The sequence below is a fragment of the Sorex araneus genome, chromosome 7 (assembly GCF_027595985.1).
Source record: "Sorex araneus isolate mSorAra2 chromosome 7, mSorAra2.pri, whole genome shotgun sequence".
Lineage (NCBI taxonomy): Eukaryota > Metazoa > Chordata > Mammalia > Eulipotyphla > Soricidae > Sorex > Sorex araneus.
The window spans coordinates 61,124,824-61,140,311 of NC_073308.1; the positions used below are offsets into that span (position 1 = coordinate 61,124,824).

The 15,488-nt window shown below is 37.2% G+C and overlaps 1 protein-coding gene across 4 annotated transcripts in view; it reads left to right on the forward strand.

The window, feature by feature from the left end:
- The window catches only part of LRBA (LPS responsive beige-like anchor protein), a 560,234-nt gene that overhangs the window by 215,855 nt on the left and 328,891 nt on the right, over positions 1-15,488 (forward strand). For all 4 annotated transcript variants that reach the window (XM_055144432.1, XM_055144433.1, XM_055144431.1 and 1 more), the window contains one exon: positions 14,561-14,727. In XM_055144432.1, the coding sequence (XP_055000407.1) occupies positions 14,561-14,727 (167 nt within the window). The remainder of the gene's footprint in view (positions 1-14,560; positions 14,728-15,488) is intronic.

Sequence of the window (15,488 nt, forward strand, 5' to 3'; positions counted from 1 at the left end):
AACCACATTTTCTTAGCATATACCTTCTTGTTGTTTTTGGACCACATTTGGTAGTATGCCGGGCTTATTCCTAGCTCTGTGCTCAGACATCACTCCTGGTGGGGTTGGGGGACCATATGGGATGCCAGAAGTTGTACCCAGGTTGGTCATGTGCAAGGCAAGTGCCCTAACTGTTGTACTGTTGCTCTGGCCCCCTCATGTGCATATTATCTACAGTATTCTGATTTTTATTTCAGACTCCGATATCTCTTCTGAACTCCACACTTGGGTATAAAATTTTATGTATTGAAATTATACTTTTCATATTTAAATATATGTGATAATACAGCAGGTAGGACATTTGCCTTGCACGCAGCCGATCCAGGTTAGATTCCTCCGCCCCTCTCGGAGAGCCTGGCAAGCTACCGAGAGTATCTCGCTCGAACGGCAGAGCCTGGCAAGCTACCTGTGGTGTATTCGATATGCCAAAAACAGTAACGACAAGTCTCAAAATGGAGACGTTACTGGTGTCCACTTGAGCAAATTGATGAGCAATGGGATTACAGTGATATAGTGTGATAGTGATGTTTACATACACTTTTTTCCTTTCAGTGTGGGGAGAGAGATAATTTAGACAACAAAATCTCTCCTGTCTTGTAGCTAGAGAGATAAGTTGCAATCAATTTCACAAATCAGCATGTTTAGGTGACTTTCATCTTATATCAGTTTCCACATTCCTCTAAGTGCTGATTGTACTTGATATGAAGAACTTGAAGTATAAAACACAGGTTAGCACTCTACAATAGAAAATTTGCAGGGAGGGATCAAAAGATAACTTGGGTGGTTAAGGGCATAGTTAGCATATGTGTGGCCCTGAGTTCGATCCCTGGTACCACATATCCTCTTCCTCGTTCTGGTTTGCATTGCTCCAGTGACCTCCCAACCCTGCCGGTGTGTCTTCTTAGTGTGTGAGCATAGCTGGTTTCAGTGGATGGAGATCTGCCAAGAGCTGAGTGTCTGTGAAAATTATTGCTGGGAGCATCATTGTCGACATTCTTGGAGCCTCTCTTTCCTTTCTCTCAGTTACCCTTAAACTCACTTTAACTAGCTTTGAGGCTGTGCTTTGTTAGAGCACGATTGAGAGTATACATTTAGCTGACAGGTTTTGGGGAAAACACCATAAACTCTTTTGAGTCTTATTTTCCCATTTGTAAAGTGGATTTAGTGAAAGAAATCTAAGATTTCTTTCAGAGATTAAACTTACACGGTGTGGGTTAAAATGTATTGTAAACTGTTATGATGATGATGATGATTATTATTATGACCTACGTTATAAAATTCAAAGAATTGTCAAGAGTGAAGTGAAAACTTGCATTTGAAAAAATCCAACTCAAATTAGCAAAAAAAAAGTATATATTAGCTAATATTAATATTGCCTATTAGAAGCATTGAATTAAAAAATTAAGTATTTCCAAGAACAACCAGTGCTGGCATGGATGTGGAATAAAGGGACTTTCATTGCTTGTGGGAATGTTGACTGGTCCAGCCTTTTTGGAACACAATGTGGGGAGTTCTCCAAAAACTAGAAATTGAGCTTCCATATGACCCAGCAATACTGCTCCTGAGTCTATACCCTTAGAACCCTAAAATACAATGCAATGCAGAAAAGCCATCTGTATTTCTATGTTCATTGCAGCAATATTCACAATAGCCAGAATTGGAAATAACCCGAGTGCCCAATTACACATAAGTGAATAAAGAAACTATGATACATCTACATGATGGAATACTCTACAGCTTGTTAGGAAAAAAGGTCAAGAAATTTGCTTATAAATGGATAGACATGGAAAGTCTCATGCTGAGTGAAATGAGTCAGAGGGAGAGGGACGGTCGGAGAATGATTGCACTCATTTGTGGGACATAAAACAACAACAACCTTCATAGATGAATACCCCAAAGCCATTAGAAACAAAGTCCATGGTTGGGAGCTTGCTAGAAAGGGGTGGGCCTGTATTTAGGAGGGAGAGGGGACCATTATGACAAGAGTGGGAAATGATCACTCTGTACAAGAACTGAGCGCTGAAAAGAGGTAAAGTGATGTGCATGGCGCTCTTTCAGTAACAGTACTGCAAACCACAGTGTCTAAAAGGAAAAGGAGAGAGAGAGATGAAGAGAGGAAAAGTGTCTGCTAGAGAGGCAGGCTGGAGGAGGGGGTGGCAGGAGGTAAACTAGGGACACTGTGGAAAATATACACTGGTGAAGGGTGGGGTGTTGGAACATTGTATGACTGAAATCAAGTCGTGAGTAACTTTGTAATTGTGTATATCATGTGATTCAGAAAGGAAAAAACTTATTCAAGGTAAAAAAATTAAAACATTTCATTGCAACAGTGGGTAGGATGTATGCTTTTGACACAGCTGGCCTCAGTTTGATATCCGGGACTCCACAGGTCCCCCTGGCCTGCCAGGAGCGGTTCCTGAGCACAGACCCAGGATAGAGCCCTGAGAACTGCCAGGTGTGGCCCTAAAGCAAAGATAAATTAATAAATAAAAATTTGGGGCTGGAGCAATAGCACGGCGGGTAGGGTGTTTGTCTTGCACAAGGCCAACCCAGGTTCAATTCTCAGCATCCCATATGGTCCCCTGAGGACCGCCAGGAGTAATTCCTGAGTGCAGAGTCAGGAGAAACCCCTGTGCATCGCCTGGTGTGACCCAAAAAGAAAAAATAGTTTAAGATAGAAACCTTCTCTCATATTAACTATATGAATTTGGATTATTTTATGTTCTAAATAATCTTGGTGTTATGTATATTCCAATTAAAGTCATGAATTTGAAACTTAGAAGACTTCTGATACTTTTCTCCTTTTTTAAATTTTTGCCTTTTTTTCATAAGATGCTGGTTTAGAGTACATATGATAAATACGTTTTCTTGTAAAAACTTTTTAAAGTTATTGATGCTTTTTATGCAAAGGGATTTTCTAGAGTTAATAGATGTTTATTAAGATTGTTGAAGGATAAAAATAGTTGAAATTCATTTATAGCATGATGAATATCTAATTAGTTGGCTTTTTCCATTTGATTTTAAACCAGTAACAGCAGCTATATAAACTAATTAAAACTTCTGGTTGTTTGCTTATTACCAAATACATTGGTAATATTTTCTTTGAGATAAAAGAATGATTAAACCATTTAAAGTCATAGAAACCATTTTGCCTGACTTTATAACACTATTGCAGACCATATATTTGTCTCATGATTTCTTCTATCAAAGCATGAAGAAGTGAATTATTGAAAAGATAAAAATAAATTTGTTTGCTCTCTGTCAGAGTTCATATCCACAGCCAACCTTGATAGAAGACCAGAATGATTTAGACAAGTTTGCTTTGGAGATTCATAACATATGCTTGCTGGACAGAATTGAGTTATCTCTGCTCTGGAGAGTAAGTTATTGTAGCAGGAGCTGACAGAGATGAAGATAACTGAGGGAAATTCAATTACCTTTTAGTGTTTTCTTTCTAATAGGATTCTTAATGTGAAAAAGATCCTTAGATGATGCGCTCTGTTACATGTGAGATCTGCCTTGATACCTGTTTCCATAATCCCCTGAACTTATAGTTCCAGGCCTTCGATACGTGTGAAATAAACAATTTATAGTTAAGAACAGTATTGATTGAAAGGCCTTGTTTCTTATTTGCAAGGTTTATAATCATTGGCTATCCTTCGTTTTTCTTTAACAAAGCATATTATTTTGAATGATGTGAGTATTTAAAGTTTGAGGGATTAATTTTCTTCCTCACAGATGACCTTTTTGATCATTTGTTCTTCCTTTGCAGTTGGTACATTTCCATAGCTTAGTCTAATTTTTGCAGAATGAAAAAGTATCCGAATTCTCAACCTTCTATTTTCACTTTGGGTTTTCAGTCTGCTAAATTTGCTCGAAGAGTGTCTTTATCATTTTTTTCCCTTTTTCTCTTCATCATCTTGTAATATGGTCTCTTTCCCTTTCATCTCTAATCTTGTCATAAAGAAATTTTAAATGTTTTCATGAAAATCATTAGTGATCTAGTACTTAGACTATCTTTTCTTTTCTTTCCTTACATTTCTTGATCTGTATCACTGGGCATTGATAACCAACCAACCTTTTCATTTTGAAAATCTTTGGGGGGGGACAGGGCTTGATTTTCTCCCCATTGTTTTTCTGATAGCTTTTAAATCTTTTTTCTTCTAGAAGAAATCATATAGAGTGATCTCCCGTTTCTTTCAATCTAAGTATAGGCTTTAACAAGAATTTTTCATTGGTACTTTAAATTTTGTGTTTTAATAATTTCATATAATGTCAGCACTATGTGAAAATTTGTATGACATTGCATTTTTTTGTTTGCTTGTTTGGGAGCCACACCTGGTGTTGCTCAGGGATTACGCCTAGATCTGCACTCAGCTATCATTACTTGGGTACCCGAGACACAGTATGTGGTGCCAGGCATTGAAACCAGGTTGGCTACATGCATGACTGTCTCTCCCTCCCCGCATTAGATTTTTTTTTAGAGCTTTCCTTATTTATCCTTAATGCCTCCATACGCAGCTTAAAGTGGAAAAATTACTGGAAGGCACTTGATCAAATATAATTGTCTAACCTTGTAACCCTTATATAAAGCCATTTTTGGGTTTTATTTGTATCCTTCCAGGGTTCATTATACACATACATATAAATAGGAATATGTATATATATGTATGTATGTATATATATATATATATATATCACTGTGTCACTGTCATCCTGTTGTTCATTGATTTACTCGAGTGAGCACCAGTAATGTCACCATTCGTCCCAGCCTTGAGATTTTAGCAACCTCTTCTTACTCGTTTTTCCCAATGATTGGAGGTTCTTTTCAGGGTCGGGGAATGAGACCTGTTATTGTTAACTGTATTTGGCATATTGAATACACCATGGGGAGCTTGCCAGGCTCTTCCGTGTTGGCAGAGATACTCTCGGTAACTTGCCGGGCTCTCCGAGAAGTATATATATGTATCACTGTCACTGTCATCCCGTTCCTCATCGATTTGTTCGAGTGGGCACCAGTATCGTCTCTCATTGAGAGACTTATTGTTACTGGTTTTGGCATATCCAATACGTACGGGTAGCTTGCCAGGCTCTGCCATGCGGGCTCGATACTCTCAGTAGCTTGCCTGGCTCTCTGATAGGGGCGGAGGAATGGAACATGGGTTGGCCGCGTGAAAGGCGAAAGCCCAACCGCTGTGCTGTTTCCCTTTATGATGATGTATCGAGGCCGAGCGGTCCAGGAATATGATCACTCATGCATGAGGCTCAGCCTGAGCGTGTGGAAAGTGGCCTGGAGCATGATGGCGGTTGGGTAGTGGAGGTCAGCTGCCGGGGCTGGGTCCCTTGGGGCGGGGAGGGCTCTCACCCGCTCACCCGCCCCTCTCTGGGGCACCCCTGGTGCAGAGTCTGACTTGGGTTTTATTCCTAGTACCCCCATATGCCCCTACCCCATGAAAGGAGTGATCTCTCAGCAGAGTCAGGGGAAGCCTTGGGTACAGCATGTATGCTTGTATGTATATGTATATATTCCTGTATCACCATCTTGATACAAGTGAATTATCCATACTGTTTTACGCATTGCTCTCTAAACTTAATATTATTTGGGTAGTGGTAGAGGGGATAGAGGGCATTTTTAAACTCTCCCATCAGCAGTGAATGAATATGTTTCCACACCGCCATGTTATCAAAGTTTGAACTTTTATCAGTTTTGATATACATTGTATGCGGTCTGTAGTTTTAATTTATACTTTTGGTGTGTGTGTGTGTGTGTGTGTGTGTGTGTGTGTGTGTGTGCGCGCGCGCGTGTGTTTGATTTGGGGTTTTGGATTTTTGGAGGGCCACATCTAATGATGTACCGGGGCTATTCCTGGCTCTGTCCTCTAAAAATTTCTGCAGTGTTAGGGATTCAAAATTTGGGTCAACAGGATGCAGGGCATGCCTTAACCCCTGTACAATCTCTCTGGCACTTCTGATTGTAGTTTTAACATCTTTCTATATACTTTTTAAATGATGTTGAGTATCTTTAAATATTTATTCTTTCTGAGAATGTGTACATTTTAATGTTACATTGCTTCTACTAACTTGCTTGTGAAGTTGGATTTGGTTTCATTCAGGTTAAGGCAATGCGTCATTCTGAGTACCCTGAGATGGCCGTGGTGGGTCCTCAGCACCACAGGCTGGAGAAGCACTGCAGTATTTGGGATTGTAGCTTCGAACCTTCCAGCCTGGTGGCCTGGGAATCACTCGCATGATCCTTGCTTCTTGATCATTGCTTTGGGTGCCAGCCCCCTCCTCCAGCCCCAAGGAAACAAAAAGAAAACAAAAAGCCGGAAAACAATTTCCTGGTTAGGTGTGTTGAGTTAAAAGGCAATGAGATTTGCTTAGTTGTCTAGTTTTTATATAGTTTTTTTTTTTTTTTCTTTTTGGGTCACACCCGGCGATGCACAGGGGTTACTCCTGGATTTCCACTCAGGAATCACTCCTGGCGGTGCTTAGGGCACCATATGGGATTCTGGGAATGGAACCCCGGTCGGCCGCATGCAAAGCAAAGGCCCTACCCACTGTGCTATCACTCCAGCCCCCCCCCCCGTTTTTATATAGATTATCAAAGCATAAATATATAGGTGGAACCTAGTTTTAATCAGATCCCTTCCTCTTTATCTGCCTTTCCTCTCCCTCTTTCTCTTCATTCTCTTCCCCTCTCCCTTTCCTCTTTTCCCCTGTATGCATATTTGTTTATAATGATGGAATATTATGTGATTAATACTTTTTGTCATATTATGACTTAAACATGTAATTATTTTTGAATTAAGACTGTCTATTCTTTAAATTTCACTAAAATTCTATTGGTTTCAATTATTATTCACATTTCATATTCTTTTTAACCAAATGTATACTGTATGTATATATTGTTGAAAGATTCAGCGTACATTGATAGAAAGTATATTTTGTTTATAAATAATAATTGTGACAAAGGAATAAAGTAAAAGAAACATTATGGATTTGACACACACGTAGAAAGAGTAGACTTTTGCCAAATTGCTTCTGTAAATATCATTAAAGCATCTTTAAATTAGTTTTTTAGTTAACATAAGTCTAAAGTTAAAATTTAGGTTCAAAAATAACCTCCAATGCTTTCAAAATATTATTTGGATTGCAGTATGTAGAGGTAAGAACCCAACATACTGTATCCATTCCATTAAAATGATAAGAAAAGGAAAAGATACCTTGATAAGTGTTCTGCCTGTTTTAACCTTGAATGCTATTATCGGGTGAGATGATGCTATATCTGTTTCATTGGCTTAGGCTTTTTCATGCTGAGAGAAATCAATACTTTGAGGCGTTGGATGACAGAGGAATCACTTTAGAATTAAAGGTGGCTGTCACACATTGTCATTGGTTGACTTTCCTTTTCTGTTGAGGTTTAATTTTAAGAGATATATGTGTGTATATGTATGTATATATATACACATATATATACATATATATGTGTGTGTATATATATATATACATATATATATATCTTTTCCAGGAGTCTTTGTAAGGATCCTATGGATCCCTTTTTAATTTCTGATTAAACTTTAAATCTGACTTAAAGGATCAAATGCAAATGCCCCCAAAATGAAATATTATGAAGCTTCTTCATTTGTTGTTCCTTAAGTGATTTTCCTTTTAAGTGATTTCCAATGAGACAAGCAATTTATAGAGCAAGTGATTTGAGGCGTGAGCCCAGGCAGCTTGAGGTGGCAGCCGCAGTGGGACCAGCAACCTGTGTGGGTGCTGGTGTGTGTGGGAGAGGTCAGGAAGTGATGTTCAATAGGAAGTTGCAATATGACACACTTTTTGGTACAATCATTTTAATTCTAAACTGATTTAATGTTTTCATTAAAAAATAGGGTTGAGATTGTTTAAAAAGAAGTGGAAGCAAAACAAACAAAAAGCCAAAATAGACCCTCAAAATAGACATCTTTAAATTTTCTTCACGTAAAAAGTTACAGGAGAAATATATTTCCTGGTTCTTGAAAATGTCTTCAGTATATTTGGGAAGTAGCATGTAGTCTGAATATATCACTTGTATATAATGCTTAGGCAAGAATATTAAAAGAGAATCTACAAGATTATTGAATTTTAGAAATCTGTTAAGCTCTAAGGAGTAAATCAGTTCTAATTCTTTAATGTCTTCATCATGTACCTTTTTTGATGTCGATAATACAAATATATTTATGCTATTTTCAACTTGGTTTTTCTTAATTTTTAAAATTTTTTAAAATTTATGTCTTAAAACATGGTTATACAAAGTTACTCATATTACAGTTGTTTCAAGCATACAGTGTTCCAATACCAATCGCTTCACCAGTATGACCTTCCACCCACCAATCTCCCCAGTTTCCTTCACTCCCTCTCCCCCTCCTCCTTTCTTCCTTCCCCCCCCTCCCTGCCCAGACACACAGCTGTCTTCTTAGCAGGCACATAGTAAATTTACTTTACTTGTCAGCTTGGTTTTTCTAGAAATAATTCTGGGGCAATTTTCAGAGGATAATTAGATGATTATTTTAAGGGTTGTAAGTTTATAAATGCCAAAAACAGTAACAATAAGTCTCTCAGTGAGAGAGATGTTACTGGTGCCCGCTCAAACAAATTGATGAGCCATGGGATGACAGTGACAGAAATTTATAAAGATACATATTATCATTTTAAGTACAATAAAAAAATTGGAATGGTTTGATAGGATATTGAGACGTTGTTGCTGAAATAGAAAAACTTGTTCTAGATACAATAGTTTGTTTGGGATAAGATGGTAAATTTATTTTGTATATTTTAATTTTTAAGTACTTACTGGTTGATTTTAGATTTTCCTGTAGACAGAAATGTGGACTTGTTTTAAGGAAACATCTGGGTTACAATGAGAGAACTAGGTCTATTGACAATAATAGATGATGTGGACATGTGTGATAGTAGTAAGGGACAGTTGACAAAGCCATGAGAAAATGCCAGCGTTTCATATCAGTAAGTTATTAAGGAAAATTACCACCAAGAAGGGTGTTTGGAGTGATGACAGGAGTATGCCAGAGGGACCTGCTAATTTTAAATTTACTTCTTTCTGAACTAGCAGGCGAAGGATAGATAGATAGTAAAGTACACTGAGACAACATATTTGAAAGGAAGCGTAAATCTTCATTTATTTGCACGTAAAGAACCAGAATCTTCATTTGGACTGTAAACAGACAATCTAACTTGGTTTTCTCTTCAGCTACTACTTTATCTTTTTCTTCGCATCTTTCTTTTAAAAAAGAAATAAGTTTATTTATCTTACTATTTATTAATTCTATGGTAATAAATCTTATAGCTCCCAGGGTGCTTGTTTCTTTCCTTCTTCATGTTTTTGAGACATTACATTTCCTACTTTATGTGTCACCTAATATAGGAAAACAGAAAATTTGATATGAAGTTGAAAGAAACTTTTAGGTGTGGTCCATAATTTTATTGATTCATGGTACACTTTGGTATCATCTCTTGGGGTACTCCATCTTCCAAGGGAAGTGCATGCACATATACAAGTATATATACTACCCAAACTATAATAAGCGTTTGCTCTTAGAGCTAGTATTCTTCACCTGTAGTTGACTTAGAATGGTATGTTGTACATACATGTCATTGCTTTTTAATAAGAACATTGTTTAACTTACCTTTTAAAGGTATTTAAAAATACACATAGTTCATTATATCTTCACAAAACATTCATATTTAGTTTCTTTTTTTATCATCTTTTAAGGTCAGATGTGTCTCTAACATTCTACAATGAGACAGAGATTGATAATCAGGAAAGAATAGCCCTTTAATGTGATTTATATCTATAGATTTTATGTCAGATATGAAAAGTTGCTGTTTAAATTGTAAAGGAGGATCCATTAAAGACCACTTTAAACCATTTTACTATTTGCTTACCTTGGACTCCTTTTAGAATTGCACCATTTCAAGCAAACTTTAATAACATGCAAAATGTTCACAAAATTTTATTGGCTAACATTGAGTAATTTTAATACTGAAATGTCAAAATAATAGCTTAATTTTTTGATGCTTTTTATACTGTTGAATACATAGTAATGTGTTGTTTCAGAGGAATATAAACAATACTTTTCTAAATTCTATCAATTTAGAATTTTCTCAGATGAGTTTACGAAAGAGTGGATTATGATTACAATAGGGGATTTTGAATTTATAAAAATTCTGCATTGTTTGAATGTCTGGCACATGTCCTTCTGGTTTAAATGTATGGATGGGTAAGACCTGAGATAACTAAGAGAGAACAGTCTCACTCATGAATAACTAAAACGTAACTGTCACATGAAATTTTGTTTTAATTATTTAATTGTCTTCACTTAAGCTTAAGACTGCTCCTTTAAATATTTGTATCATATTTCCTTATATTTATTTTTCGTACTTTATAAAAAACGATATGTCCTGAGATTTGACTCAATTGTTTATTTAATTTTTTTTTATTCATTCGTTCTTTGTTGCCATTGTTGAGTTGGTCACTGTATACGGTCCTTGGGGGTCATCCGAGCCATACCTAGCGGTGCTTGGATGTCATGCATATTGGACCCAGGGTCTCACATACACAAGGCATGTGCTCTGCCACTTAACCACATCCCTGGCCCTTGACTTACAGATTTTTTTTAAAAAACATAGTGTGTGACATTTAGCTTTTAATTTCTCACATATTTTGTCTAGGTCCTAATGGGACTTATTTCTCCACATTTTAATGAATTTATTTTTGATGGGGTCGGTTGAGCCACAGCGGCAGTCCTCAGGGCTGACTCTGGCCTTGCACTCAGGGATCACTCCTGGGGGTCTTGGGGGACTCCATGGTGTGCTGGGGACTGAACTGGCAGGCAAGTGCCTACCTGATGACTGTCATTCTGGCCCCCATATCATTATATAGATAAGTGGTTTCTGGAATCGTGACAACTTTATTTGAAAATAAGTTTATTGTCAGTAAATATTGGATTTGCATACTTGTTTTATATGCCTGGTTAGATGAAAAGGTCTCAGATGAAAAAGGCTCATGGGTGAAAAAAAGTCTAGAGAAGCTTTGGGTCAGGAGATTTAATTTCCTATTTATGTGCATAAGCACCAACATTTTCTGTTGGTTACTTTTGGTGTCATAAATAGGAACTCAGTTTATACTGGCATTTTACTAATACTCATAAAACATGTAAAGAAGAATCTCCCAGAAAGTCTAAAGCTTGTAGTTATTTTGGTTTTGAATGATCCATAAATTTATGATGTTATCTAGAATTACCTCTTTACTTGTATTTCTCATAGCTTTTCTTCCTTTGGGTCTTGGTATCATTCTCTGGCTTGCTGCTTTTATGGTATATATAGAGTTTTAAGTTCCCTTGGAGTTCTGAGCTTCCTCTTTTCACACTGTGAGGTAAAGGACGGAACTGTTGAGCAAAGATCCTAAACTTTCCTCTTAATATACCCATTGCACTAAATACCCATTGCACTAAATATCCTGGAGACACTTGGTTAATGTGGGTATGACTATCACCTTCAGTGGTTTAGGGCCATCTCTTACTGCTGGGGAATGATCAGGGAAATGAATGATCAGGAAAATGTATGCTAACAATCAATCAATAGGGATATACAGAAAGCAAGGAAGTATATCACATGTGACATTACAAGTTTATCACATAAATTATTTTTTAAAATATAATTATATAAATAAAAAGTTTTTGGTATTTGTCAGGATATGTATGTATGTTGACATTTTTGCATTTTCACTTGGAGCTTAAGAGGTGTGTCCAGAGCCCTTTTTAAAGTAATGAATTAATCAGGTAGTCTAGTATTTCAAATATACTAATACTCTGTGAAAGAAATAAGAATCTTATAAATCAGCACTTGTGATTGTTTATTTCAAATGAATTCTAAACTTCCTTGGTAAAAATGATACCTAAGATAGTATTTTTTAATCTTAGTATATAAATTATCTGAGAATCTTACTCATATCCAGAATCTGATAAAGTAACTGTGGAATGGCGCTTAACATTCTGTAGTGCTATTAGTTCTTTTTCCTAGTTAGCTTTTAAAACACTAGACTATTTGTGATTGTTTTCTAAATAGGTTAAGAGCTAGCTCTTTGTACTAGCATTGCCTTTTTTTATACCTTTTCATTAACCTCATATTTGGTCTCACTAATCTTTTACTTTTTTTAATTTACTGTGGAAAAAATTTTTTTAAAGTAATTCCGATAACATTAGTTTGCATGAATTGTTGAACCCTGGGTCAGCTGCATGAAAGACAAACACCCTACCCAGACAAACACCCTACATAGTACTTTCGATTCGGCCCCAAGCTTAAAATATGTTAATACTGACCATCTACCACGAGTGACAGTGTCTCCACCACAGTCTACTCCTTTTTGAGTTCCCTTTCAACATACTGGGGTACTGATCAGAGCAGTGCTTGCTAACAATCATAAAAGACCTTTTCAAGATATGAGTAAATCATATGTGTTTCTCCTTCTGACTAATTATACTTAATGTGACCCTCTTATAAAAACACTTGATTTATTTTTTTCTTGTGGTTGAATTTTGTATGTATTTACAACCTTTCTTTACCCACTCATTCTTTGTTGAAATTCGGGTTGATTTTCCAGTTTGGCTACTGTAAATAGTGCAGCAGTGAATACAGGTATGCATTGATATTTTTAAATGTTTTGTGTCATTATATGTTTTCGAGAATACCAACATTTTACATCTAAAAGTACAACTGCCATATTATTCTGGGTATCTGTCTAAAGCATGCTCAAAGCCACTCTCCACATGCTTGGACGAGCCTCACGCATGAAGGAACTGCCAGAGGAATCCAGGTGTGTGGGACTTGGGGCTAAGATCTCCAAGCCTGCTCGGATGGGGACTGGGCCTCCTCCACCCAGATCCCCCTATTTCCAGTAGCTAGACAGTCACACCCACAAACTGCCTCCCTGCCACAGTGTAATCTCATCAATGGCCAAGATCCGGAGACTATAAAACAAAGCTCCTGGAAGCGGAAGCACGGGGCAGTGGCCGAGTGACCTTTTATTGTCTAGTTCTCCCTCTCTGAGAACCCGGCAAGCTACCAAGAGTACCCTACCCACACAACAGAGCCTGGCAAGCTTCCCGTGGAGTATTCAGTATGCCAAAACCAGTATGATAGGTCTCATTCCCCTGACCCTGAAAGAGACTCCAATGCAGCACCGTTGGAAGGATGAGTAAAGAGAGGCTGCTAAAATCTCAGGGCTAGGATGAATGGAGACATTACTGGCGCCTGCTTGAGCAAATCGATGAACAATGGGATGACAGTGACAGTGATACCAACATTTTATGTTTGCTGTGCAGCTGCCCAATGCCCATTAGAGTGCCAAGTTCCCTCGCCATTGTCTCAAGTTCCCTCACCCCCTGCTTTGCATCCTTGTTTGACACTTATACTGATATTACCTCAGGGTTTGTTTCCACAGTGGATTGGCTAATCTCTAGCTTTGTTTTTTCTTTAGATGGATAGCTAGGAGTGAAATTTCTAGATCGTTGCTTTGATACATTTTTAAGTTATTTACATTTTTTACATTTATTCCATGTGCCCATTGGCCATCTGTGCATCTTTAATGAAATGTCTGTTCACCTTTACTTCCCTTTCATGATAGGTTGGGCTTCCTTTCTTTGAGATTTCATGAGTTCCTAACCTGCCTTTTATATTAGTCCTTTGTCAGACATGTGCTTTGCATGTACTTTCTTACACTCAGTAGGATGTCTATTTAATTTTGCTTTTGTTTCATTATTGAAACCCCTGAAATACTTTATGGAAGCCAATGTCATGGACCATTTTGCCTGTGCTTTTCTGAATATATTTTATGGTTTCTAATCTATTAAACAGGTTTTTAATCCCACTCGGCTTTGTTCCTGCAAACACTCACAGCTACTGAAACTGTTGTTTCAAGACAGTCCATTCTCTGCAGTCATAGTGAACATTTTAATATGTAATCTTATCACATCACTTCATTGCTTAAAACCTTCCACTGTTGTAGGGGATTGAACTCATTGGTGTTCTTGCTTTCCACATGTAAAACCTTGGGTCTGATTTCCAGCATCACAAAGCAAAAGGAAAAAAAAAATCCTTCCATTGCTAACCTAGCATATTAGAACAAAATCTGAAGTCTTACTTGTGTGAAATGATGCAACCATTGCCCACCTCTCCAAACTCTGTGTGTGCCCTTTTTTCCCAAGCATCTTCACATGACTGGCTTCTTTTCATTACTCAGGTCACTATTTAAACATTAGCCACTTCCTGAGTGTATTTTAAAAATGTCTTTAATGAAATAGATTCTTACTGTAAATTGCTACATCTCAACCAATTAATGAGTATATAAGTCATTTTAAGTTTTTGATTTGTTCCATTTATGGAAGAATTTATTTCATGATGCATTTTAAAGTTTACCCCCCCATTATTTTTATAGTATTAATGTTTCATTTTCCTCTCCCAGTCACTGTGTGCCCAGTATTCTGCAAATGAGCGAGAAGATGAGAAGATGTGTGATCATTTGATCAGAGCAGCTAAATATCGAGACCACGTGACAGCTACTCAACTTATTCAGAAAATTATCAACATTCTCACAGACAAGCATGGAGCCTGGGGAAATTCTACAGTGAGGTAAAAAGACAAATTTTGAATTGGCCACTGATTTTCGTTAGAGTGTCTGGAATTAAAGAAAGGGCTTTGGCGATGATGAAGGCCAGAACAGAGTATTTTAATCTTGTATTTTTGTTTTCTAACATTAATTTAATGCAAAAGGGAAAGGAAAAGTAGTTTGCATGTGGTTAGGTATAATTTAGATATTTCAATTCTCTTGTCTAGCTCTAAAAGATTTTTTGCTCATGTATTTACTCATTTTGAAGGTAAGTGTTAAGGAAAGCAGTTTATGTATTTTTTTAACTTAGAGCTGTTTGTACAAATAGACTGTAGCACTTGTAGCACTGTCATCCTATTGTTCATCTATTTGCTCGAGCGGGCACCAGTAACGTCTCTATTGTTACTTGTTACTGTTTTTGGCATATTGAATACGCCATGGGTAGCCTGCCAGGCTCTGCTGTGCAGGTGGGATACTCTCGGTAGCTTGCCGGACACTCTGAGAGGGATGGAGGAATTGAACCTGGGTCGGCTACATGCAAGGCAAACGCCCTACCCGCTGCGTTATTGCTCAAATAGACTATTTTAAAAAAATTATTTCCTCTTTGACAATTTTAAGTTTCTAAAAAAAATTTGAAAATTGAATGTGTTTTCATTAAATGTGTTGCAAATTTTACAACTATGGTGGTAAAAGTAACTAAATGACTTATTTAAATTCTTACTCAATATATTTTCCTCTTTTTAAGTATACCAATTAGATCACTGTATCACTGTCATCCCGTTGC